The sequence below is a fragment of the Poecile atricapillus genome, chromosome 26 (assembly GCF_030490865.1).
Source record: "Poecile atricapillus isolate bPoeAtr1 chromosome 26, bPoeAtr1.hap1, whole genome shotgun sequence".
Classification (NCBI taxonomy): Eukaryota; Metazoa; Chordata; class Aves; order Passeriformes; family Paridae; genus Poecile; species Poecile atricapillus.
Window position 1 is genome coordinate 859,511 of NC_081274.1, and position 27,067 is coordinate 886,577.

Below are 27,067 nucleotides of genomic sequence, written 5' to 3' on the forward strand. Positions count from 1 at the left end.
TTGGGGAATTTGGGGGAATTTCGGGAATTCTGGGGGGGATTTGGGGGATTTTGGGAATTTTGAGGGGATTTTGGGAATTTTAGGGGAATTTTGAGGGGAATTCTGGGAATTTTGGGAGGATTTTGGGGGAATTTCGGGAATTCTGGGGGGGATTTGGGGGAATTTTGGGAATTTTGAGGGGATTTTGGGAATTTTTGGGGGAATTTTGGGGGGAATTCTGGGAATTTTGGGGGATTTTGGGGGAATTCTGGGAATTCCGGGGGGATTTTGGGAATTTTTGGGGGAATTTTGAGGGGAATTCTGGGAATTTTGGGGGGGATTTTGGGGGAATTTTGGGAATTCTGGGGTGGATTTGGGGGAATTTTGGGGGGAATTTTGGGGGAATTTCGAGAATTCTGGGGGGGATTTGGGGGAATTTTGGGAATTTTGAGGGGATTTTGGAAATTTTTGGGGGAATTTTGAGGGGAATTCTGGGAATTTTGGGGGGATTTGGGGGAATTTTGGGAATTTTGGGGGGGGATTTGGGGGAATTTTGGGAATTCCAGAGGGGATTTGGGGGATTTTGGGAATTTTAGGGGGATTTTGGGGGGAATTCTGGGAATTCTGGGGTGGATTTTGGGGAATTTTGGGGGAATTTTGGGGGGATTTTTGGGAGAATTCCGGAAATTTGGGGGAATTTTGGGAATTCTGGGGGGAATTTTGTGTGGAATTCTGGGAATTCTGAGGGGATTTTGGCAAATTTTGGGAATTCTGGGGTGGATTTGGGGGATCCTGGGGGGGATTTGGGGGAATTTTGGGAATTTTGGGGGGATTTTGGGGGAATTTCGGGAATTCTGGGGGGGATTTGGGGGGATTTTGGGAATTTTTGGGGGAATTTTGGGAATTTTGAGGGGAAATCTGGGAATTCTGGGAGGGATTTTGGGGGAATTCTGGGAATTCTGGGGTGGATTTGGGGGATTTTGGGGGGATTTTGGGGGGAATTCTGGGAATTTGGGGGAATTTGGGGAATTCCGGGGAGATTGGGGGGAATTTTGGGGGGAATTTTGGGAATTCCAGGGGGGATTTGGGGGAATTTTGGGGGGATTTTGGGGGGATTTTGGGGGGAATTCCGGGAATTTGGGGGAATTTTGGGAATTCCGGGGAGATTTGGGGGAATTTTGGGGGGAATTTTGGGAATTTTGGGGGATTTTGGGGTTTCCAAGAGAAATTTTGGGAATTCCAGGGGGATTTTGGCGGGGAAATTTGGGAATTCTGGGAGGATTTGGGGGATTCCAGTTGGAATTTTGGGGATTCTGGAAGGAATTTCGGGAATTCTGGGAGAAATTCTGGGATTCCCGAGGGGATTTTGGGAATTCCAGTTGGAATTCCGGGAATTCCAGTTGGAATTTCGGGATCACCCACCTTGGCTCCTTTCCCACCCCGGCGCCCCTCGGGACCTCGGGATCCGGCCGGACCCTGCGGAAAACCGGGAAAAATCGGGAAAAATCGGGAAAAAGTGGGAAAAGTGGGGGGAGGGGAGCGGGGTTTGGGGGGATTTTCCCGGGGATTTTTCCAGGATTTTTTCTGGGATTTTTCCAGGATTTTCCTGGGATTTTTCCAGGATTTTTCTGGGGTTTTTCCAGAATTTTTCTGGGGATTTTTCCAGGATTTTTCTGGGATTTTCCCAGGATTTTTTCTGGGAGTTTTCCAAGATTTTCCCAGGATTTTTCCAGGATTTTTCCAGGGATTTTTCCAAGATTTTCCTGGGGACTTTTCCAGGATTTTCCTGGGAATTGTCCAGGATTTTTTCTGGGATTTTCCCAGGATTTTCCAGGATTTTCCTGGGGTTTTTCCAGGATTTTTTTAGGATTTTTCCAGGATTTTTTCTGGGATTTTCCCAGGATTTTTTCTGGGATTTTTCCAGGATTTTTTTCTGGGGATTTTTCCTGGGATTTTTCCAGGATTTTTTCTGGGATTTTTCCAGGATTTTTTCTGGGATTTTTCCAGAATTTTTCTGGGGATTTTCCCAGAATTTTTCTGGGGATTTTTCCAGGATTTTTCTGGGAGTTTTCCAAGATTTTCCCAGGATTTTTCCGGGATTTTTACAGGATTTTTTCTGGGGATTTTCCTTGGATTTTTCCAGGATTTTTCTCAGGATTTTTCTGGGGATTTTCCTTGGATTTTCCCAGGATTTTTCTGGATTTTTCCAGGATTTTTCTGGGGATTTTTCCAGGATTTTTCCAGGATTTTTCCAGGATTTTTCCGGGGATTTTTCCGGGGATATTTCCAGGATTTTTCTGGGATCTTTCCAGGATTTTTCTGGGATTTTCCCAGAATTTTTCTGGGATTTTTCCAGGGATTTTTCCAGGATTTTCCTGGGGATTTTCCCAGGATTTTCCAGGATTTTCCTGGGGTTTTTCCAGGATGTTTTGAGGGATTTTTCCAGGATTTTTCTGGGATTTTTCTGGGATTTTCCTGGGATTTTTCCAGGATTTTTTCTGGGGATTTTTCCAGGATTTTTTCTGGGGATTTTTCTGGGATTTTCCTGGGGATTTTTCCAGGATTTTCCCAGGATTTTTCCAGGGATATTTCCAGGATTTTTCTGGGATTTTCCCAGAATTTTTCTGGGGATTTTTCCGGGGATTTTCCCAAGATTTTCCCAGGGATTTTTCCAGGATTTTCCTGGGGATTTTTCCAGGATTTTCCTGGGAATTGTCCAGGATTTTTTCTGGGATTTTCCCAGGATTTTCCAGGATTTTCCTGGGGTTTTTCCAGGATTTTTTGGGGATTTTTCCAGGATTTTTTCTGGGGTTTTTCCAGGATTTTTTCTGGGGATTTTCTGGGGATTTTTCTGGGATTTTTCCAGGATTTTCCCAGGATTTTTCCGGGATTTTTCCAGGATTTTTTCTGGGGATTTTCCTTGGATTTTTCTGGGGATTTTCCTTGGATTTTTCCAGGATTTTTCCAGGATTTTTCCCAGGATTTTTCCGGGGATATTTCCAGGATTTTTCTGGGATCTTTCCAGGATTTTTCTGGGATTTTCCCAGAATTTTTCTGGGATTTTTCCAGGGATTTTTCCAGGATTTTGGGGGGATTTTCCCAGGATTTTTTTCCAGGGATTTTCCCAGGACTTTCCAGGGATTTTCCTGGGATTTTCTCGAGATTTTCCCAGGATTTTCCCCAGATTTTTCCCAGAAATTCTGGGAGGATTTCCCCAGGATTTTTCCAGGATTTTCCAGGGATTTTCCAGGGACTTTTCCCGGATTTTCTCAGTATTTTCCCGGGGTTTTTTTGCAGATTTTTCCCGCTATTTTCCTGGTGTTTTCCTGGGATTTTTCCCTGGATTTTCCCGGGGATTTTCCCAGTATTTTTCCAGGATTTTCCCGGGGATTTTTCCAATATTTTTCCAGGATTTTTCCCAGGATTTTCCCAGATTTTCCTGATAGTTTCCTGGTGTTTTCCCAGTGTTTTTCCGGGATTTTTCCAGGATTTTCCTGGGCATTTTCCTGGGATTTCCCCCTTGTTTTTCTGGGACTTTCCCGGGATTTTTTCCAGGATTTTCCCAGGATTTTTCCCGGGGATTTTCCTGGGATTTTCCCGGGGATTTTCCCAGTGTTTTTCCAGGATTTTCCTGCTATTTTTCCCAGGATTTTTCCCAGATTTTCCCAATATTTTCCTGGTATTTTCCCAGTATTTTCCCGGTGTTTTCCCAGGGGATTTTCCCACTGTTTTCCCGGTGTTTTTCCGGGATTTTCCCGGGATTTACCCTCTTGCCGGGGGGCCCGGGGGGGCCGTTCTCTCCCGTCGGACCCGGAGAGCCCTGAGGAGGAAAATTCGGGAATTTCGGGATCCGGGCCGGGATTTGGGATCCCTGAAATTCCCGAGGTTCTGCAAAGTCCCAGCGGTGCCAAAAAACGGGATCCCAACATTCCCAAAAAATTGGGATCCCCAAAATTCCCAAAAATTGGGATCCCAAAATTCCCCAAAATCAGGATCCCCAAAATTCCCAAATTTCCCAGGGATTGGGATCTCAAAATTCCCAAAAATTGGGATCCCAGAATTCCCCAAAATTCCCCAAAATTGGGATCCCCAAAACTCCCAAAATTTGGATCCCAAAATTCCCCAAAATTCCCCAAAAATCAGGATCCCCAAAATTCCCAAAATTCCCAAATTTCCCAGGGATTGGGATCCCCAAAATTCCCAAAAATTGGGATCCCAAAATTCCCCAAAATTCCCCAAAATCAGGATCCCCAAAATTCCCAAATTTCCCAGGGATTGGGATCTCAAAATTCCCCAAAATTGGGATCCCAAAATTCCCCAAAATTCCCCAAAAATTTGGATCCCAAAATTCCCAAAGATCCCAAAATTCCCAAGGATCAGGATCCCAAAATTCCCAAAGACTGGGATCCCAAAATTCCCCAAAATTCCCCAAAATCAGGATCCCCAAAATTCCCAAAATTCCCAAATTTTCCAGGGATTGGGATCTCAAAATTCCCAAAAATTGGGATCCCAAAATTCCCCAAAATTCCCCAAAATTCCCCAAAATTCCCCAAAAATCAGGATCCCCAAAATTCCCAAATTTCCCAGGGATTGGGATCTCAAAATTCCCAAAGATCCCAAAATTCCCCAAAATTCCCAAAAATTGGGATCCCAAAATTCCCAAAAATTGGGATCCCAAAATTCCCAAAAATCAGGATCCCCAAAATTCCCAAAATTGTCAAATTTCCCAGGGATTGGGATCTCAAAATTCCCAAAAATTGGGATCCCAAAATTCCCCAAAAATTTGGATCCCAAAATTCCCAAAAATTCCCAAAAATTGGGATCCCAAAATTCCCAAATTTCCCCAAAATTCCCCAAGGATTGGGATCCAAAAATTCCCAAAAATTGGGATCCCCAAAATTCCCAAATTTCCCCAAAGTTCCCAAATTTCCCAGGGATTGGGATCCCAAAACTCCCAAAAATTGGGATCCCAAAATTCCCCAAAATTCCCCAAAATTCCCCAAAATTCCCCAAAATTCCCCAAAAATCAGGATCCCCAAAATTCCCAAATTTCCCAGGGATTGGGATCCCAAAATTCCCAAAGATCGGGATCTCAAAAATCCCCAAATTTCCCAAAAATTCCCCAAAAATTCCCCAAAAATTGGGATCCCAAAATTCCCAAAGATCCCAAAATTCCCAAAGATTGGGATCCCAAAATTCCCCAAAATTCCCAAAAATTCCCCAAAAATTCCCCAAAAATTTGGATCCCAAAATTCCCAAAGATCCCAAAATTCCCGAGGCTCGGGATCTCAGCCTGGGCATTCCCAGAAATCCCAGGAATTGCCGGAAATCCCGGGAATTCCGTGGGAATTCCGTGGGAATTCCGGGATTTGGGCTCTCACCGCCTCCCCAGGTTCTCCGTCCTCTCCTCGTTCGCCTTTGGCTCCGTCCTGGCCCTGCCAGAACCCCAAAATCCCGGGAATTTCCCCCAAATCCCAGGAATTTCCCCCAAATCCCGGGAATTTCCCCCAAATCCCGGGAATTTCCCCCAAATCCCAGGAAAAAAACCCCAAATTTCCCCGGAAAATCCTGAAATTCCCACCCAGAAATCCCAAAATTTCCCCCAAATCCCAAAAATTTCCCCCAAATCCCTCCCAAATTTCCCAAAATTCCCCCAAAATCTCATCAGGAAATGCCAAAATTCCCCCCAAATCCCAAAATTCACCTCAAATTCCCAAATTTTTCCCCAAAATTCCAAAAATTCCCAAAATTTCCCCCAAATCCCATCAGGAGATCCCCAAATTTCTCTCAAATTCCCAAATTTCCCCCCGAATTCCCAAAAATTCCTCCCAAATTCCCCAAATATTCCCCAAATTCCTCACCCAACCCCTCCCAAAATTCCCAAAATTCCCCCAAATCCCCAAATTTTCCTCCCAAAATCCCCCAAATTCCCAAAATTCCCCAAATCCTCAAAATTCCCCCTCAAAATCCCCAAAATTCCCCAAATTTCCCACCAAATTCCCCAAATTCCCCAAATTCCCCCCAAAATTCCCCCAAATCCCCAAATTTTTCCCTCCAAATTCCCAAAATTCCCCCTCAAAATCCCCCAAATTCCCAAAATTCCCCTCCAAAATTCCTGAAATTCCCCAAATTTCCCCCCAAATTCCCCAAATTTCCCCCAAATCTCCAAATTTCCCCCCAAAATTCCTGAAATTCCCAAAATTTCCCCCCAAATTCCCCCAAATCTCCAAATTTCCCCTCCAAAATTCCCAAATTTTCCCCCAAAATTCCCAAAATCCCCCTCCAAAATTCCCAAATTTTCCCCCAAAATTCCCAAAATTCCCCTCAAATTCCCAAATTTTCCCCCAAAATTCCCAAAATTCCCCTCCAAAATTCCTGAAATTCCCCAAATTTCCCCCCAAATTCCCCAAATTTCCCCCCAAAATTCCCCAAAATCCCCAAATTTTTCCCTCCAAATTCCCAAAATTCCCCCTCAAAATCCCCCAAATTCCCAAAATTCCCCTCCAAAATTCCTGAAATTCCCCAAATTTCCCCCCAAGTTCCCCAAATTCCCCCAAATCTCCAAATTTCCCCCCAGAATTCCCAAATTTCCCCCCAAAATTCCCAAAATTTCCCCCCAAATTCCCCAAATTCCCCCCAAAATTCCCAAAATTCCCCAAATTTTCCCCCTAAATCTCCAAATTTCCCCCCAAAATTCCCAAATTTTCCCCCAAAATTCCTGAAATTCCCCAAATTTCCCCCCAAATTCCCCCAAATCTCCAAATTTCCCCCCAGAATTCCCAAATTTCCCCCCAAAATTCCCAAAATTTCCCCCCAAATTCCCCAAATTCCCCCAAATCTCCAAATTTCCCCTCCAAAATTCCCAAATTTTCCCCCCAAAATTCCTGAAATCCCCCAAATTTCCCCCCAAATTCCCCAAATTCCCAAAATTCCCCCCAAAATTCCCCAAAATCCCCAAATTTTTCCCTCCAAATTCCCAAAATTCCCCCTCAAAATCCCCCAAATTCCCAAAATCCCCCTCCAAAATTCCTGAAATTCCCAAAATTTCCCCCCAAATTCCCCAAATTTCCCCCTAAATCTCCAAATTTCCCCCCAAAATTCCCAAATTTCCCCCCAAAATTCCCAAAATTCCCCAAATTTCCCCTCAAATTCCAAAATTCCTGAAATTCCCCAAATTTCCCCCCAAATTCCCCAAATCTCCAAATTTCCCCCCAAAATTCCCAAATTTTCCCCCAAAATTCCCCAAATTCCCAAAATTCCCCCTCAAAATCCCCCAAATTCCCAAAATCCCCCTCCAAAATTCCTGAAATTCCCCAAATTTCCCCCCAAATTCCCCAAATTTCCCCCTAAATCTCCAAATTTCCCCCCAAAATTCCCAAATTTTCCCCCAAAATTCCCAAAATTCCCCAAATTTCCCCCCAAATTCCCCAAATTCCCCCAAATTCCCAAATTTTCCCCCAAAATTCCCAAAATTCCCCAAATTTCCCCCCAGAATTTCCAAATTTTCCCCCAAAATTCCCAAAATTCCCCAAAATTCCCCTCAAATTCCCAAATTTTCCCCCAAAATTCCCCTCAAATTCCCAAATTTCCCCCAAAATTCCCCAAATTTCCCCCCAAAATTCCCAAAATTCCCCAATTTTCCCCCAAAATTCCCAAATTTCCCCCCAAAATTCCCAAAATTCCCCAAATCCCGGCGCTCACCCTGGCTCCGATCTCTCCGGGGGCTCCGGGATCTCCGGGGAATCCAACGGGACCCTAAAAAAAAATTCCAAAAAAATTCAGGAAAAATCCCAGGATTTTCTGGGAAAGGTTTGGGAATTCCGGGAATTTTTTTGGGAATTTTTTGGGAATTTTTTGGGAATTTTTTGGGAATTTTTTCCGGGTCTTACGGGGTTTCCTTTGGGGCCGTCGTCTCCGGGGGGGCCTTTCCCGCCCGCGGCTCCGGCGGCTCCGGAGGCTCCGGATTCTCCTTTTTCCCCACGATCCCCACGGGGACCCTGGGAATAAAAAACGGGAAAGGAAAAAATTCGGGAATTTTTTGGGAATTTTTGGGGAATTTTTGGGATTTTTTTAGGGTTTTTTGGGGATTTTTTGGGAATTTTTTTGGATTTTTTTGGGATTTTTTGGGGGATTTTTTGGGGTTTTTTGGGGGATTTTTTGGGGGATTTTTTGGGGTTTTTTGGGGGATTTTTTGGGAATTTTGGGGGATTTTTTGGAAATTTTTTGGGATGTTTTGGAATTTTTGGGGATTTTTGGGGATTTTTTGGGGGGATTTTTGGGATTTTTTTGGGGGATTTTTGGGGGATTTTTTGGAATTTTTTGGGATTTTTAGGGATTCTCCTTTTTCCCCACGATCCCCACGGGGACCCTGGGAATAAAAAACGGGAAGGGAAAAAATTGGGAATTTTTTGGGAATTTTTGGGGAATTTTTGGGATTTTTTTAGGGTTTTTTGGGGATTTTTTGGGAATTTTTTGGGATTTTTGGGGATTTTTTGGGATTTTTTGGGATTTTTTGGGGATTTTTTGTGGGATTTTTTGGAATTTTTGGGGATTTTTGGGGATTTTTTGGAATTTTTGGGGGATTTTCGGGGGATTTTTTGGGAATTTTGGGGGATTTTTTGGAAATTTTTTGGGATTTTTTGGAAATTTTGGGGGATTTTTTGGGAATTTTTGGGGATTTTTTTTGGATTTTTTGGAATTTTTGGGATTTTTTGGAAATTTTTTGGGATTTTTTGGGAATTTTTTGGGATTTTTGGGGATTTTTTGGGAATTTTTGGGGATTTTTTTTGAAATTTTTTGGGATTTTTTGGAATTTTTGGGGGATTTTTTGGGAATTTTTTGGGATTTTTGGGGATTTTTTTGGGGATTTTTTGGGGTTTTTTGGGGATTTTTTGGAAATTTTTTTGGGGATTTTTTGGGGACACTTTGGGATTTTTGGGGGAATTTTTTTGGGATTTTTTGGGAGATTTTTTGGGATTTTTTTGGATTTTTTGGGATTTTTGGGGAATTTTTTAGGGGGATTTTTTGGAAAATTTTTTGGGATTTTTTTGGGATTTTTTTGGAATTTTTGGGGATTTTTTTGGGAATTTTTGGGATTTTTTTAGGGTTTTTTGGGGGATTTTTTGGAGAATTTTTGGGGATTTTTTGGGGATTTTTGGGGGATTTTTTGGGGGATTTTTTGGGATTTTGGGGGAATTTTTTGGGATTTTGGGGATTTTTTGGAAATTTTTTGGGGGATTTTTTGGGGACATTTTGGAATTTTCGGGGACTTTTTGGGGATTTTTGGGGAATTTTTGGGGATTTTTTGGAAAATTTTTGGGGATTTTTTTGGGATTTTTTGGATTTTTTGGGGGATTTTTTGGAAATGTTTTGGGATTTTTTTGGAATTTTTGGGGATTTTTGGGGGATTTTTTGGGATTTTTGGGGATTTTTTGGGGGGATTTTTTGGAAATTTTTGGGGATTTTTTGGAGGAATTTTTAAAAAATTTTTTGGATTTTTTGGAGGATTTTGGGTGGATTTTGATGGGAATTTTTTTGGAATTTTTGGGGAATTTTTGGGGATTTTTGGGGGGATTTTTTGGGAATTTTTTGGGAATTTTTGGGGGATTTTTTGGGATTTGTTTTTTGATTTTGGGGGACTTTTTTGGATTTGTTTGGGATTTTTTGAGGGGATTTTTTGAGGGGATTTTTTGGGGATTTTTTGGGGAATTTTTTTGGGAATCTTTGGGGATTTTTGGGGATTTTTTGGGGGATTTTGGGGGGGAGATTGGGGGAGGGGAACTGACCTTGATTCCCGGTTCTCCTGGAATTCCCGGAGTTCCGGGTTCGCCGGGATCGCCCTGGGGGAAAAATTAGGGAATGTTGATTGGGAATTCCGACTGGAAAACCCAAAATTCCAGGGAGAAACATCAAAATTCCAACCCAAAACCCAAAAATTCCAGCAGAAACCCCAAAATTCCAACCAAAAACCCCAAAATTCCAACAGAAACCCCAAAATTCCAACTAAAAACCCCAAAATTCATCCAGAACTTTCTGAATTCCAACCAAACCCCCAAAATTCCAGCAGAAACCCCAAAATTCCAATGGAAAATCCCAAAATTCCAACAAAAAACACCAAAATTCCAACAGAAACCCCAAAATTCCAACTAAAAACCCCAAAATTCATCCAGAACTTCCTGAATTCCAACCAAAAGCCCAAAATTCCAATGGAAAATCCCAAAATTCCAACTGAAAATCCCAAAATTCCAACCCAAATCCCAAAATTCCAACCCAAATCCCAAAATTCCAACAGAAAATCCCAAAATTCCAACTAAAAACCCAAAAATCCCAATCAAAACCCCCAAAATTCCAACAGAAATCCCAAAATTCCAACAGAAATCCCAAAATTCCAACCCAAATCCCAAAATTCCAACCCAAATCCCAAAATTCCAACCAAAAACCCCAAAATTCCAACGGAAAATCCCAAAATTCCAACAAAACCCCAAAATTCCAACGGAAAATCCCCAAAATTCCAACGGAAAATCCCAAAATTCCAACAGAAAATCCCAAAATTCCAACCCAAATCCCAAAATTCCAACAGAAAATCCCAAAATTCCAACCCAAACCCCCAAATTCCAACGGAAAATTCCAAAATTCCGACTAAAAACCCCAAAATTCCAACAGAAACCCCAAAATTCCAATGGAAAATCCCAAAATTCCAACAAAAACCCCAAAATTCCAACGAAAATCCCAAAATTCCAATAAAAACCCCCAAAATTCCAACTAAAATCCCAAATTTCCATGAAAAAAATTCCAAAATTCCAACAGAAAACCCCAAATTCCAATGGAAATCCCAAAATTCCAACCCAAAAACCCCAAAATTCCAACAAAACCCCAAAATTCCAACGGAAAATCCCCAAAATTCCAACCCAAACCCCAAAATTCCAACTAAAAACCCAAAAATCCCAATAAAATCCCCCAAAATTCCAACCCAAACCCCAAAATTCCAACCCAAATCCCAAAATTCCAACCCAAACCCCAAAATTCCAACAGAAATCCCCAAAATCCCAACCCAAATCCCAAAATTCCAACAAAACCCCAAAATTCCAACGGAAAATCCCAAAATTCCAACAGAAATCCCAAAATTCCAACTAAAAACCCAAAAATCCCAATAAAACCCCCCAAAATTCCAATGGAAAACCCCAAAATTCCAACCAGAACCCCCAAAATTCCAACCCAAACCCCAAAAATCCCAATAAAAACCCCCAAAATTCCAATGGAAAATCCCAAAATTCCAACAGAAATCCCAAATTTCCATCAAAAAACCCCAAAATTCCAACAAAACCCCAAAATTCCAACCCAAATCCCAAAATTCCAACAGAAAACCCCACAATTCCAACAGAAATCCCAAAATTCCAACGGAAAATCCCAAAATTCTAACGGAAAACCCCAAAATTCCAACAAAAACCCCCGAAATTCCAACAAAAAAACCCAAAATTCCAACAGAAAATCCCAAAATTCCAACGGAAAATCCCAAACTTCCATTAAAAAACCCCAAAATTCCAACCTAAACCCCAAAATTCCAACAGAAAATCCCAAAATTCCAACAGAAAATCCCAAAATTCCAACAGAAATCCCAAAATTCCAACCCAAATCCCAAAAATTCCAACGGAAAATTCCAAAAATTCCTCCTCCCCTCCCCCCCCAGAATTCCCGGGATTCACCTTCTCTCCGGGGGGTCCCAAATTCCCGACGCCTCCGGGAGGTCCCTGAGGTCCCTGGATTTGGGAAAGGAGCAGAAATTTGGGAATTGGAGATTCCCAAGTTTTTTTGGGAATTTTTTGGGAATTTTTCGGGAATTTTTTGGGGATTTTTTGGGGATTTTTTGGGAATTTTTTGGGAATTTTTTGGGAATTTTTTTGGGAATTTTACTCACGTCGGCTCCGGAAGCTCCGGAGGGGCCTCGAGGTCCGGGAGGGCCGGGGGGACCCTGGAAAAATGGGAATTTTTTTAGGGAATTTTTGGGAATTTTTGGGGAAATTTTGGGGATTTTTGGGGGGAATTTTTTGGGATTTTTGGGGATTTTTTGGGAATTTTTTGGGAATTTTTTTGGGAATTTTTTTGGAATTTTCTGGGATTTTTTGGGAATTTTTAAGGGAATTTTTTGGGGAATTTTTTGGGGAAATTTTGGGGATTTTTGGGGGATTTTGGGGGAATTTTGGGGGATTTGGGGGGATTTTGGGGAATTTTTTTGGGAATTTTTGGGAATTTTTTAGGGAATTTTTGGGAATTTTTTGGGAAATTTTTGGGGATTTTTTGGGGGAATTTTTTGGGATTTTTGGGGATTTTTTTAGAATTTTTTGGGAATTTTTTTGGGAATTTTTTTGGAATTTTCTGGGATTTTTTGGGAATTTTTAAGGGAATTTTTGGGAATTTTTGGGGAATTTTTTGGGGAATTTTTGGGGATTTTTTGGGATTTTTTGGGGATTTTTTTTGAAATTTTGGGAAAGTTTTGGGGATTTTGGGGGGGAATTTTTTGGGATTTTTGGGGATTTTTTGGGAATTTTTTTGGAATTTTTTGGGAATTTTTTGGGAATTTTTTTTTTAATTTTTGGGGATTTTTGGGGGATTTTGGGGGATTTTTGGGAATTTTTTGGGGAATTTTTGGGGGAATTTTTGGGGATTTTTTGGGGATTTTTTGGGGATTTTTTTGGGAATTTTGGGAAAGTTTTGGGGATTTTGGGGGGAAATTTTTTGGGATTTTCTGGGATTCTTTGGGAATTTTTTGGGAATTTTTTGGGAATTTTTGGGGGAATTTTTGGGGGATTTTGGGGGATTTTTTGGGGAATTTTTGGGGGATTTTGGGGGATTTTTGGGAATTTTGGGGGGAATTTTTGGGAAATTTTTGGGGATTTTTGGGGGGAATATTTTGGGATTTTTGGGGATTTTTTGGGAATTTTTTGGGAATTTTTTTGGGAATTTTTGGGGAATTTTCTGGGATTTTTTGGGAATTTTTAAGGGAATTTTTTGTGGAATTTTTTGGGGAAATTTTTGGGGATTTTTGGGGAATTTTTTGGGGAATTTTGGGGATTTTGGGGTGAATTTTTGGGGGATTTTGGGGGATTTTTGGGAATTTTTGGGGGAATTTTTGGGGAATTTTGGGGATTTTTGGGGAAATTTTTGGGAAATTTTTGGGGATTTTTGGGGAATTTTTTGGGGAATTTTGGGGATTTTGGGGTGAATTTTTGGGGGATTTTGGGGGATTTTTGGGAATTTTTGGGGGAATTTTTGGGGAATTTTGGGGATTTTTGGGGAAATTTTTGGGAAATTTTTGGGGATTTTTGGGGGATTTTTTGGGAATATTTTAGGGAATCTTTGGGAATTTTAAGGAAATTTTTTGGGGAAAGTTTGGGAATTTTTTGGGATTTTTGGGGGATTTTTTTTTTTAATTTTGGGAAAATTTGGGGGGAATTTTTGGGAATTTTTTTGGAAATTTTTTGGGATTTTTGGGGGATTTTTTTGGAATTTTTGGGGGGATTCTTTTGGGGGGGGGATTTTTTGGGAAATTTTAGGGGATTTTTTGGGAATTTTTTGGGAATTTTTGGGGGGAATTTTTTGGGGAATTTTTTTGGGAAATTTTGGGGATTTTTGGGGAATTTTTTGGGGAATTTTTGGGGATTTTTGGTGGATTTTGGGGGATTTTGGGGGAATTTTGGGGCAATTTTGGGGGAATTCTGGGGGATTTTTTTTTAATTTTTTGGGGGAATTTTTTTTATTTTTGGGGATTTTTTGGGAATTTTTTTGGAATTTTTAAGGGAATTTTTTGGGAAAATTTTGGGAATTTTGGGGGAATTTTGGGGGAATTTTGGGGGATTTTTGGGGGAATTTTGGGGGATTTTTTTGGAATTTTTGGGGGGATTTTTTTGTATTTTTGGGGATTTTTGGGGAATTTTGAGGGGAAATTTTGGGGGATTTTGGGGGGAATTTTGAGGGGAAATTTTGGGGGAGTTTTGGGGAATTTTTTTGGGAATTTTTGGGAAATTTTGGGGGATTTTTGGGGAATTTTTGGGGAATTTTTGGGGAATTTTGAGGGGAAATTTTGGGGGATTTTTGGGGAATTTTTGGGGAATTTTTGGGGAATTTTGAGGGGAAATTTTGGGGGATTCTGGGGGGAATTTTTGGGAATTTTTTGGGAATTTTTGGGGAATTTTGAGGGGAAATTTTGGGGGATTTGGGGGGGATTTTGGGGGGATTTTTTGGGAATTTTTGGGGAATTTTGAGGGGAAATTTTGGGGGATTTTGGGGGGGAATTTTTGGGGAATTTTGAGGGGAAATTTTGGGGGATTTGGGGGGGATTTTGGGGGGATTTTTTGGGAATTTTTTGGGAATTCTTTGGGAATTTTGGGAGGCTCACCAGGGGTCCAACGTCGCCCGTCTCTCCCTTGTCTCCGGCTGGACCCGGAGAACCCTGGAAGGGAAAAAAAATCGGGAATTTCGGGAATTTTTTTGGTTTTTTTCCAATTCCACGTCATAATCCAGAATTCCAGGGGTTTTGGGGTGGATTTTTGGGGTGAAATTTGGATTTTTGGGGTTTTTTATTCAATTTTTTGTGTGGAATTTGGGGTTTTTTTTTGTTTTTTCCCCATTCCAGGGATTTGGGGATTTGGGATTTGGGATTTTTGGGATTTGGGGTGGATTTTTGGGTGGAATTTGGGGTTTTTTGGGGCTCACCTGGAGGCCGATGGGGCCGGGGGCGCCGTTGAATCCTCGGGTTCCTTCGTCCCCCTTCACCCCAAAATGTCCTTGGGGTCCCCTCGGCCCCGGCTCCCCATCGGCGCCCTGGGGGGGGGAGGGGAAAAAAGGGGTGAGAGACCCCAAAATCCCACCCCAAAATTCCCAAAATTCCCAAAAATCCCACCCCAAAATTCCCAAATATCCCACAGGAAAATCCTGAAAATCCCACCCCAAAATTCCCAAAATTCCCAAAAATCCCACCCCAAAATTCCCAAAAATTCCACCAAAAAATCCCACAGAAAATCCCCAAAATCCCACCCCAAAATTCCCAAAAATCCCAAAAATCCCACCCCAAAATTCCCAAAATTCCCAAAAATCCCACCCCAAAATTCCCAAATATCCCACAGAAAATCCCAAAAATCCCACCCCAAAATCCCCAAAAATCCCAAAAATCCCATCCCAAAATTCCCAAAAATCCCACCCCAAAATCCCCAAAATTCCACAGAAAAATCCCCAAAATTCCACAGAAAAATCCCCAAAATCCCACCCCCAAATTCCCAAAAATCCCTCCCAAAAATCCCTCCCAAAAATCCCACCCGAAAATACCCAAAAATCCCAGAAAAAAAAAATCGAAAATCCCACCCCAAAATCCCAAAAATCCCATCCCAAAATTCCCAAAAATCCCACCCCAAAAATCCCCAAAAAGGCCCTCCCAAAAATTCCCAAAATTCCCAAAAATCCCACCCCAAAATTCCCAAAAAATAGAAATAAATCCAACCCAAAAATCCCAAAAATCCCACAGGAAAATCCCCAAAATCCCACAGAAAAATAAAAAAAAAATTTAAAAAAATCCCCACCCAAAAAGCCCCAAAATCCCACCTGAAAATCCCAAAAATCCACCCCAAAAATCCCCAAAATCCTAAAAATCCAAGCTGAAAATCCCACCCTGAAAAACCCCAAATCCCCCCCAAAATCCCCAAATTTCCCCTCAAAATTCCCAAAATTCCCCCCAAAATTCCCAAATTCCCCTCAAAAATTCCCAAATTCCCCCCAAAATTCCTTCCAAAATCCCAGAATTTCCCCCAATATTCCCAAATTTTCCCCAAAATCCTCAATTTTCCCGTCAAAATTCCCAAAATTTCCCCCAAAATTCCCAATTTCCCCCCAGAATTCCCAAAATTCCCCCAAAATTCCCCCAAAATTCCCAATTTTCCCCCAAAAATTCCCAAATCCTCCCCAAAATTCCCCCAAAATTCCCAAATTTTCCCCAAAACTCCCAATTTTCCCCCCAAAAATTCCCAAATTCCCCCCAAAATCTCTAAAATTCCCCCCCAAATTCCCCCAAAATTCCCCCAAAATTCCCAATTTTCCCCTCAAAATTCCCAATTTTCCCCCAAAAATTCCCAAATCCTCCCCAAAATTCCCCCAAAATTCCCAAATTCCCCCCAAAATTCCCAATTTTCCCCCCAAAAATTCCCAAAATTCCCCTGAAATTCCCAAAATTCCCCCAAAATTCCCGATTTTCCGCTCACGGCCGCTCCGGGCTGTCCCACTCCCCCGATGGGGCCGGGGGGTCCTGGGGGTCCCTAAAAAAAAAATTGGGAAAAGGTTGAAAAATTCCCAAAATTTTTGGGGAAAATTCCCAAATTTTTTGGGATTTTTTGGGAATTTTTGGGGATTTTTTTGGGAATTTTTTGGGATTTTTTTGGGGAATTTTTGGGAATTTTTTGGGAATTTTTTGGGAATTTTTTAGGAATTTTTGGGAATTTTTTGGGAATTTTTTTGGGAATTTTTGGGAATTTTTTGGGAATTTTTTGGGAATTTTGGACTCACGTGCTCCCCTTTGGATCCTTTGGGACCTTTGGGACCCGGCTCGCCTCCCTCGCCCTGGAAAATTCCGGAATTTTGGGGGAAATTTGGGAATTTTGGGGGAAATTTGGGAATTTTGGGGGAAAATTTGGGGATTTTGGGGAAAATTCTGGGAATTTTGGGGGAAATTTGGGGATTTTGGGGGAAATTTGGGAATTTTGGGGGAAATTTGGGAATTTTGGGGGGAATTCAGGAATTTGGGGGAAAATTTGGGGATTTTGGGAAAAATTCTGGGAATTTGGGAGGAAAAATTGGGAATTTTGGGGGGAAATTTGGGAATTTTGGGGGAAAGTTTGGGAATTTTGGGGGAAAATTTGGGAATTTGGGGGGAAATTGGGAATTTGGGGGGGAAATCTGGGGATTTTGGGGGGAAATTTGGGAATTTTGGGGGAAAGTTTGGGAATTTGGGGGGAAAATTTGGGAATTTGGGGAAAAAATCTGGGAATTTGGGAGGGAAAATTGGGAATTTTGGGGGGAAATTTGGGAATTTTGGGGGAAATTTGGGAATTTTGGGGGAAATTTGGGAATTTTGGGGGAAATTTGGGGATTTTGGGGGGAAATTTGGGGATTTTGGGGGAAAATTCTGGGAATTTTGGGGGAAATTTGGGAATTTTGGGGGAAATTTGGGAATTTTGGGGGAAATTTGGGGATTTGGGAGAAAATTCTGGGAATTTGGGAGGGAAAATAGGGAATTTTGGGGGGAAAATGGGGATTTTGGGAAGGAAATTTGGGATTTTGGGAGGGATTTTGGGGAATTTTGGGGGAAATTTGGGAATTTGGGAATTTTTGGGGGGAATTTTGGGAATTCTGGGGGGAAAATTGGGAATTTTGGGGGAAAATTTGGGGATTTGGGGAGAAATTCGGGAATTCTGAGGGGGATTTGGGAATTTTGGGGCGAAAATTGGGATATGGGGAGGGAAATCTTTGGAATTTTGAGGGAAATTTGGGATTTTGGGGGAAATTTGGGAATTTGGGTGGAATTTCAGGAATTTTGGGGGAAATTTGGGGAATTTGGGGAAAATTTGGGAATTTTGGGGTGGAATTGTGGGAATTTTAGGGTGGATTTTGGGAATTTTGGGGGAATTTTGGGGAATTTTGGGGGAAATTTTGGGAATTTTGGGGTGGAATTTTGGGAATATTGGGGTGGATTTCGGGGTGGAATTTTGGGGTGGATTTTGGGAATTTTGGGTGAATTTTGGGAATTTTGGGGTGGATTTGGGGAATCTTGGGGTGGATTTTGGGGGGATTTTGGGAATTTTGGGGTGGAATTTTGGGAATTTTGGGGTAAAATTTAGGAATTTTGGGGGAAATTTTGGGGGAAAATTTGGGAATTTGGGGGAAAATTTGGGAATTTTGGGGTGGAATTCTGGGAATTTTGGGGTGGAATTTTGGGGATTTTGGGGTGGATTTTGAGGAATTTTGGAGTGGAATTTTGGGGGATTTTGGGGTGGATTTGGGGAATTTTGGGGTGGATTTTGGGGGAAATTTTGGGAATTTTGGGGTGGATTTTGGGGTGGATTTTGGGGTGGAATTGTGGGAATTTTGGGTGAATTTTGGGAATTTTGGGGGTCCCCACCTTGTCTCCGTCGTCACCGGGAGCTCCGGGGGGTCCGGAGGGTCCCGGCAGCCCGAGGGGTCCCTGGATCCCGTCGCGCCCGGGGGGGCCCGGGCCGCCCTTTTCTCCCTAAAAAATCCCAAATTTCGGGAATTTCCCCAAATTCCCGGAGCCTCAGAACCCCAAAATCTGAATTCCCGCCGTGGAAAACCCCAAATTCCACCCAAAAAACCCCCAAATTCCACCCAAAAACCCCAAATTCCACCCAAAAACCCCAAATTCCACCAAAAACCACAAATTCCACCCAAAAAACTCCAAAATTGACCAAAAAACCCCAAAATTGACCAAAAAACTCCAAAATTGACCAAAAAACCCCAAATTGACCAAAAAAACCCAAAATTGACCCAAAATCCCCCAAATTCCACCCCTAAATCCCAAATTGACCCCAAAGCATCAAAATTCCACCCAAAAAACTCCAAAATTGACCCAAAACCCCCCAAATTAACCAAAAACCCCAAAATCTACCCGAAAAAAACGATATTTGACCAAAAATCCCCTAATTCCACCCAAAAACCCCCAAATTGACCCCCAAACCATCCAAATTCCACCCAAAAAACTCCAAAATTGACAAAAAAACCCCAAAATTGACCAAAAAACCCCAAAATTGACCAAAACCCCAAAATTCCACCCAAAAACCCTGAAAATCCACCCAAAAAACCCCAAAATTGATCAAAAAACCCAAAATTGACCCAAAAAACCCAAAATGGACCAAAAAAACCCAAAATTGACCAAAACCCCAAAATTCCACCCAAAAACCCCAAAAATCCACCCAAAAAACTCCAAAATTGACCAAAAAACCCCAAAATTGACCCAAAACCCCCAAAATCGACCCAAAAAACCCCAAAATTGACCAAAAAAACCCAAAATTGACCCAAAAACCCCAAATTGACCAAAAAAACCTCAAAATCGACCCAAAACCCCCCAAATTCCACCCCAAAAATCTCAAATTCCACCCAAAAACCCCCAAAATTGATCAAAAAAACCCAAAATTGATCCAAAAACCTCAAAATCAACCCAAAAAACCCCAAATTGACTAAAAAAACCCAAAATTGACCAAAAAACCTCAAAATCGACCCAAAACCCCCAAAAATTCCAACCCAAAAAACCCCAAAATTGAGCAAAAACCCCAAAATCGACCCAAAAATCCCAAAATTCCACCCCAAAAATCCCAAATTCCGCCCAAATCCCAAAAATTTCCCCCCCAAATCCCCAAATTTCCCCTTCCCAACCCCTCTAACAACTCCCAGAATTCCCAGAATTCCCAAAATTCTCAAAATTCCCAAATTTCGGGACCCACCAAGACCCCAAATCCCAAAATTTCCCCCCAAAATCCCAAAATTTCCCCCCAAAATCCCCAAATTTCCCCTTCCCAACCCCTCTAACAACTCCCAGAATTCCCAAAATTCCCAAAATTCCCAGAATTCCCAAATTTCGGGACCCACCAAGACCCCAAATCCCAAAATTTCCCTTGAAAATCCCAAAATTTCCCCCCAAAATCCCAAAATTTCCCCCCCAAATCCCAAAATTTCCCCCAAATTTCCCCTCTAACAACTCCCAGAATTCCCAAAATTCCCAAAATTCCCAGAATTCCCAAATTTCAGGATCCACCAAGACCCCAAATCCCAAAATTTCCCCCCAAAATCCCAAAATTTCCCCCCCAAATCCCCAAATTTCCCCCCAAAATCCCAAAATTTCCCCTTCCCAACCCCTCTAACAACTCCCAGAATTCCCAGAATTCCCAAAATTCCCAAAATTCCCAAATTTCGGGATCCACCAAGACCCCAAACCCCCCAAATCCCCCCCAAATCCCAAAATTTCTCCCCAAAATCCCAAAATTTCCCCCCAAATCCCAAAATTTCCCCCAAATTTCCCCTCTAACAACTCCCAGAATTCCCAGAATTCCCAAAATTCCCAGAATTCCCAAATTTCAGGACCCCCCGAGACCCCAAATCCCAAAATTTCCTCCCAAAATCCCAAAATTTCCCCCAAAATCCCAAAATTTCCTCCCAAAATCCCAAAATTTCCCCCAAATTTCCCCTCTAACGACTCCCAGAATTCCCAAAATTCCCAAAATTCCCAGAATTCCCAAATTTCGGGACCCACCAAGACCCCAAACTCCCCAAATCCCAAAATTTCCCCCCAAAATCCCAAAATTTCCTCCGAAAATCCCAAAATTTCCTCCCCAAAATCCCAAAATTTCCCCCAAATTTCCCCTCTAACAACTCCCAGAATTCCAGGAATTCCCAAAATTCTCAAAATTCCCAAATTTCAGGATCCACCAAGACCCCTCAAGCCCCAAAATCCCCAAATTTCCCCCCAAAATCCCAAAATTTCCCCTTCCCAACCCCTCTAACAACTCCCAGAATTCCCAGAATTCCCAAAATTCCAGGAATTCCCAAATTTCGGGACCCCCCGAGACCCCAAATCCCAAAATTTCCTCCGAAAATCCCAAAATTTCCCCCCAAAATCCCCAAAATCCCCAAATTTCCCCTTCCCAACCCCTCTAACAACTCCCAGAATTCCCAGAATTCCCAAAATTCCCAGAATTCCCAAATTTCGGGACCCACCAAGACCCCAAATCCCAAAATTTCCCCCCAAAATCCCCAAATTTCCCCCAAATCCCCAAAATTTCCCCCAAATTTCCCCTCTAACAACTCCCAGAATTCCCAAAATTCCCAAAATTCCCAGAATTCCCAATTTTTGGGACCCACCAAGATCCCAAATCCCAAAATTTCCCCCCAAAATCCCAAAATTTCCCCCCAAAATCCCCAAATTTCCCCCCAAAATCCCAAATTTCCCCCCAAAATCCCAAAATTTCCCCCCAAAATCCCCAAATTTCCCTTGAAAATCCCAAAATTTCCCCCCAAAATCCCAAAATTTCCCCCAAATTTCCCCTCTAACAATTCCCAGAATTCCCAGAATTCCCGGATTTCCCGGATTTCCCGGAATTCCCGGGATTCCTCACCGGGCCTCCTTTGTCTCCGGGTGCTCCGGGGGGTCCGGGGGGTCCGGGGCGTCCGGGGGGACCCGCGGGACCCCCAGAGCCGGGGGAGCCCCCGGAGCCGGGAGAGCCCTGGGGGGGGGGAGGGGATGGAGGGGATGAAGAGGATGGAGGGGATTATTGGCGGGAAAAAAAAATTGGCGGGAAAAAAAATGGGCGGGAAAAAAATTGGCGGGAAAAAAAATGGGCGGGGAAAAAAATTGGCGGGAAAATTGGGGAAACGGCGGGGGAAAAATGGTGGGAAAATCGGGAAAATTCCTGGGAAAATGGTGGGAAAATGGTGGGAAATGGCGGGAAATGGAGGGGAAAAATGGCGGGAAAATGGCGGGAAAAAATGGCGGGAAAATCGGGAAAATGGCGGGGAAAAATGGCGGGAAAATCGGGGAAATGGCGGGAATTGTTGGTGGGGAAAATGACGGGAAAATAGGGGAAAATGGTGGGGAAAAATGGTGGGAAAAATGGAGGGAAAAATGGTGGGAAAATGGCGGGAAATGGTGGGAAAATGGCGGGAAAATAGGGGAAAATGGTGGGGGAAAATGGCGGGAAAATCGGGGAAATGGTGGGGGAAAATGGCGGGAAAATCGGGGAAATGGTGGGAAAATGGCGGGAAAATATGGCGGGAAAATCGGGAAAATTCCTGGGGAAATGGCGGGAAAATGGTGGGAAAATGGCGGGAAAATTAGGGAAATGGCAGAAAATGGCGGGAAAAAATGGCGGGAAAATCAGGGAAATGGCGGGAAAAAATGGCGGGAAAATCGGGGAAATGGCGGGAATTATTGGTGGGGAAAATGGCGGGAAAATAGGGGAAAATGGTGGGGAAAAAATGGTGGGAAAATCGGGGAAATGGCGGGAATTATTGGTGGGAAAATAGGGGAAAATGGCGGGAAAAAATGGTGGGGAAAATGGCGGGAAAATAGGGGAAAATGGCAGGAAAAAATGGCAGGAAAATGGCGGGAAAATCGGGGAAATGGTTGGAAAAAATGGTGGGAAAAAATTTCGGGAAAATAGGGGAAAATGGTGGGGGAAAATGGCGGGAAAATCGGGGAAATGGTGGGGGAAAATGGCGGGAAATTAAGGGAAATGGCGGGAAAAAATGGCGGGAAAATCGGGAAAATGGCGGGGAACATGACGGGAAAATTGGGAAAATGGTGGGTAAAAATGGTGGGGAAAATGGCGGGAAAATAGGGGGAAACGGTGGGGGAAAATGGCGGGAAAAAATGGCAGGAAAATAGGGAAAATGGCGGGGGGAATGGCGGGAAAATCGGGAAAATGGCGGGAAAAAATGGCGGGAAAATTGGGGAAAATGGCGGGGGAAAATGGTGGGAATTATTGGCGGGGAAAATCGGGGAAATGGTGGGAAAATGGTGGGAAAATAGGGAATATGGCGGGAAAATATGGCGGGAAAATTGGGGAAATGGCAGGGTGAAATGGTGGGAAAAAATGGCGGGAAAATCGGGGAAATGGCGGGAAAATCGGGGAAATGGCGGGAATTATTGGTGGGAAAATAGGGGAAAATGGCGGGAAAAAATGGTGGGGGGAATGGCGGGAAAATCGGGAAAATGGCGGGGGGAAATGGCGGGAAAAAATGGCGGGAAAATAGGGAAAATGGCGGGGGGAATGGCGGTAAATTAGGGGAAAATGGCGGGAAAAAATGGCGGGAAAATAGGGAAAATTGCTGGGGAAATGACAGGAAAATGGCGGGAAATTAAGGGAAATGGTGGGGAAAATGGCGGGAAAATCAGGGAAATGGCGGGAATTATTGCAGGGGAAAAAAAGGGAATTATTGGTGGGAAAATCAGGGAATAATTCCCGGGAAAATCGGGAAAAAGGGCGGGAATTATTGCTGGGAAAATAGGGGGTGGAATTCCCGGGAAATCGGGGGCGGGAAAAGGTGGGAATAATTTCAAGGAAAGGGACGGAATTTGGGGTAAATCCATGGAATTTTGGGGTAAATCCATGGAATTTTGGGGTAAATCCATGGAATTTTGGGGTAAATCCATGGAATTTTGGGGTAAATCCAGGGAATTTTGGGGTAAATCCATGGAATTTTGGGCAAGGGGCTGGAATCAGGGGCTGAATCCCAGGAATTTGGGGCTGAATTCCAGGATTTTGGGGCTGATTTCTGGGAATTTGGGGCAGGAATTCCAGGATTTGAGGCAGGAATTCCAGGATTTGAGGCAGGAATTCCAGGATTTGAGGCAGGAATTCCAGGATTTGAGGCAGGAATTCCAGGATTTGAGGCAGGAATTCCAGGATTTTGGGCCAGAATTCCGGGGTTTGGGTCAGAATTCCAGGATTTGGGCAGGAATTCCAGGATTTGGGTCAGAATTCCAGGATTTTTGGGCAGAAATTCTGGGATTTGTGGCTGAATTCCAGAATTTTTGGGGCTGAATCCCAGAATTTGGGGCAGGAATTCCAGGATTTTGGGCCAGAATTCCAGGATTTTGGGCAGGAATTCCAGGATTTTGGGGCTGAATCCCAGAATTTGGGGCTAAATCCAGGGAATTTGGGCAGGAATCCCAGGATTTTGGGGCTAAATCCAGGGATTTTTGGCAGGAATTCCAGGAATTTGGGGCCAGAATTCCAGGATTTTGGGCCAGAATTCCAGAATTTTGGGCCAGAATTCCAGGATTTGGGGCTGAATTCCAGGATTTTGGGCTGGAATTCCAGGATTTTGGGCTGGAATTCCAGGATTTTGGGCAGGAATTCCAGGATTTTGGGGCTCAATCCCAGAATTTGGGGCTAAATCCAGGGATTTTGGGCAGGAATCCCAGGATTTTGGGGCTGAATTCCAGGATTTGGGGCCAGAATTCCAGGATTTGGGCCAGAATTCCAGGATTTTGGGCCAGAATTCCAGAATTTTGGGCCAGAATTCCAGGATTTGGGGCTGAATTCCAGGATTTTGGGCTGGAATTCCAGGATTTTGGGGCTCAATCCCAGAATTTGGGGCTGAATCCCAGGATTTTGGGGCCGATTTCTGGGATTTTGGGCTGGAATTCCAGGATTTGGGGCCAGAATTCCAGGATTTGGGCCAGAATTCCAGGATTTTGGCCGGAATTTCAGGATTTTGGGGCTCAATCCCAGAATGTGGGGCTAAATCCAGGGAATTTGGGCAGGAATCCCAGGATTTGGGGCTGAATTCCAGGATTTTGGAGCTGATTTCTGGGATTTTGGGCAGGAATTCTGGGATTTTGGGCTGCAATTCCAGGATTTGGGGCCAGAATTCGGGGATTTGGGGCCAGAATTCCAGGATTTTGGCCAGAATCCCAGGATTTTGGGCTGGAATTCCAGGATTTTTGGCAGGAATTCTGGGATTTTGGGGATCAATCCCAGGATTTGGGGCTAAATCCAGGGATTTTGGGCAGGAATCCCAGGATTTTGGGGCTGAATTCCAGGATTTGGGGCAGGAATTCCAGGATTTTGGGCCAGAATTCCAGGATTTGGGGCAGGAATTCCAGGATTTTGGGCCAGAATTCCAGGATTTTGGCCGGAATTCCGGGATTTTTCCAACTCACCGCCGGCCCGGGAGGTCCCGCGGGTCCCTCGGATCCTTTCAAGCCTCCCCCTCCCTGGAAAAGAAAAATTCCCGGGAATTTTAGGCCGGGAATTTTCTGGGAATTTTTTTTTTCCGGGAATTTTTTTTCCCAGATTTTTTTGGGAATTTTTTGGGAATTTTTTGGGATAACTGACGGGAATTCCGGGAAGGCCTCGCTCTCCCGGGAATCCTCGGAATCCGGCGGGGCCGTCCTTGCCCGGGGGGCCCGAAGGACCCGGATCGCCCTAAAATTTGGGAATAAGACAAAAAAAATCGGGAATTCTGGGATTTTCCGGGAGTTTCCAGAAAATTCCCGATTTTTGGAGGCGTTGGGAATGGGAATTTTCACTCCTGGATTCACGAAATTCCCAAAATTCCACAAATTTTTGAGGCACCGGGACACCAAACCCCCCCAAAATCCGGAATTTTCCCCCCAAATTCCCAAATTTCCCCCAAATTCCCAAATTTCCCCCAAATTCCCGAAATTCCTGAATTTTCAGAGACACCCAGCCCCCAAAATTCCCGAATTTCCCGCCCCAATCTCCCAAAAATCCCAAAATTCCCTGAAAATTCCCCAAAATTCCCAAAACTCCCAAAAATTCCCATAAAATTCCCCGAAATTAAAAAAAAAATCCCCCCAAAATCCCCCAAAATTCCCCAAATTTCCCAGAATTCCCCCAAAATCCCCTGAAAATCCCCAAAATTCCCAGAAAATTCCCAAAAAATTCCAAAAATCCACCCGAATTCCCAAAAATCCCCCAAAATTCCCAAAAATATCCCCAAAACTCCCCAAAAATTCCCCCAAATTCCCAAAAAATTCCCAAAAATTCCCCCAAAAATCCCCCCAAATTCCCCCAAAATTACCAAAATTTCCCAGAATTCCCCCAAAATCCCCAAAAATTCCCCAAAAATTCCCCAAACTCCCCAAAAATCCCCCAAAATCCCCCAAAATCTCCCCAAAAATTCCCCAAAATTCCCAAAAAATTCCCAGAATTCCCAAAAAATCCCCCCAAATTCCCAAAAATCCCCAAAATCCCCCCAAAACTCCCCAAAATTCCCCCAAAATCCCCCAAAATTCCCCAAATTTCCCAGAATTCCCTCAAAATCCCTAAAATTCCCCAAAAATTCCCAAAAATCTCCCCAAAACTCCCCAAAAATTCCCCAAAATTCCCAAAAAATTCCCAAAAATTCCCAAAATCCCCCCAAAACTCCCCCCAAAATTCCCCAAAAAATTCCAAAAAATTCCACCCAAATTCCCAAAAATCCCCAAAAATTCTCAAAAATTCCAAAAAAATCCCCCCAAATTCCCAAAAATAAAAAAAAATCCCCCCAAAAATCCCAAAAATTCCCCAAAATTCCCAAAAAATTCCGAAAAATTCCCCAAAAATTCCCCAAAATTCCCAAAACTCCCCAAAAATCCCCCCAAATTCCCAAAAATCCCCCAAATTCCCCCAAAATTCCCCAAAATTCCCCAAAATTCCCCCAAAATCCCCCAAAATTCCCCAAATTTCCCAGAATTCCCCCAAAATCCCTAAAATTCCCCAAAAATTCCCAAAAATCTCCCCAAAACTCCCCAAAAATTCCCCAAAATTCCCAAAAAATTCCCAAAATTCCCAAAAATCCCCAAAATTCCCCCAAAATTCCCCAAAATTCCCAAAAATTCCCAAAAATTCCCAAAAAATCCCCCCAAATTCCCAAAAATCCCCAAAATTCCCCCAAAACTCCCCCAAAATTCCCCAAAAATCTCCCCAAAACTCCCCCAAAATTCCCAAAAATTCCCAAAAAAATCCCCCCAAATTCCCAAAAATCCCCCAAAATTCCCCAAAATTCCCAGAATTCCCCAAAAATTCCCAGAATTCCCCAAAAATTCCCAGAATTCCCCAAAATTCCCAGAATTCCCGACCTTGGCTCCGTCCTTTCCGGGGGTTCCGGGCAGTCCCTGCTCTCCGGGGGGTCCGGGGGGTCCTGGGTGTCCCCTCCCCCCCAGCGGCCCCGACTCTCCCGGTGATCCCTAAAAAAAATTGGGAATTTTGGGGGAATTTTGGGAATTTTTTGGGAATTTTTGGGAATTTTTTGGGAATTTTTTGGGAATTTTTTGGGGAATTTTTTGGGGAATTTTTTGGGAATTTTTTGGGAATTTTGGGGGGGGTCTCACCTGAGCTCCGACCACGCCGGGGGGGCCGGGGGGGCCCGGCTTGCCTTGGAATCCCTGGAAATTTGGGAATTTTGGGGGAAATTTGGGAATTTTGGGGGGAAATTTGGGAATTTTGGGGGAAATTTGGGAATTTTGGGGGGAAATCTGGGAATTTTGGGGGGGATTTTTGGGAATTTTGGGGGAATTTGGGAATTTTGGGGG

At 43.1% G+C, this 27,067-nt stretch overlaps 1 protein-coding gene across 1 annotated transcript in view; it reads right to left on the reverse strand.

Annotated features, from left to right (window-relative positions):
• Positions 1-27,067, reverse strand: part of COL11A2 (collagen type XI alpha 2 chain) — a gene marked incomplete at its 3' end in the record, with an annotated part of 124,087 nt that overhangs the window by 19,205 nt on the left and 77,815 nt on the right. The window contains exons 31-48 of the mRNA XM_058857302.1: positions 26,867-26,920; positions 26,615-26,722; positions 24,867-24,956; positions 24,692-24,745; positions 21,141-21,248; positions 18,137-18,244; positions 16,525-16,578; positions 16,224-16,277; positions 14,689-14,796; positions 14,372-14,425; positions 11,894-11,947; positions 11,682-11,735; positions 9,765-9,818; positions 7,869-7,976; positions 7,681-7,734; positions 5,361-5,414; positions 3,746-3,799; positions 1,402-1,455 (exon numbers count right to left, since the gene is read on the reverse strand). Coding sequence (XP_058713285.1) covers positions 1,402-1,455; positions 3,746-3,799; positions 5,361-5,414; positions 7,681-7,734; positions 7,869-7,976; positions 9,765-9,818; positions 11,682-11,735; positions 11,894-11,947; positions 14,372-14,425; positions 14,689-14,796; positions 16,224-16,277; positions 16,525-16,578; positions 18,137-18,244; positions 21,141-21,248; positions 24,692-24,745; positions 24,867-24,956; positions 26,615-26,722; positions 26,867-26,920 — 1,278 coding nt within the window. The remainder of the gene's footprint in view (positions 1-1,401; positions 1,456-3,745; positions 3,800-5,360; positions 5,415-7,680; positions 7,735-7,868; positions 7,977-9,764; positions 9,819-11,681; positions 11,736-11,893; positions 11,948-14,371; positions 14,426-14,688; positions 14,797-16,223; positions 16,278-16,524; positions 16,579-18,136; positions 18,245-21,140; positions 21,249-24,691; positions 24,746-24,866; positions 24,957-26,614; positions 26,723-26,866; positions 26,921-27,067) is intronic.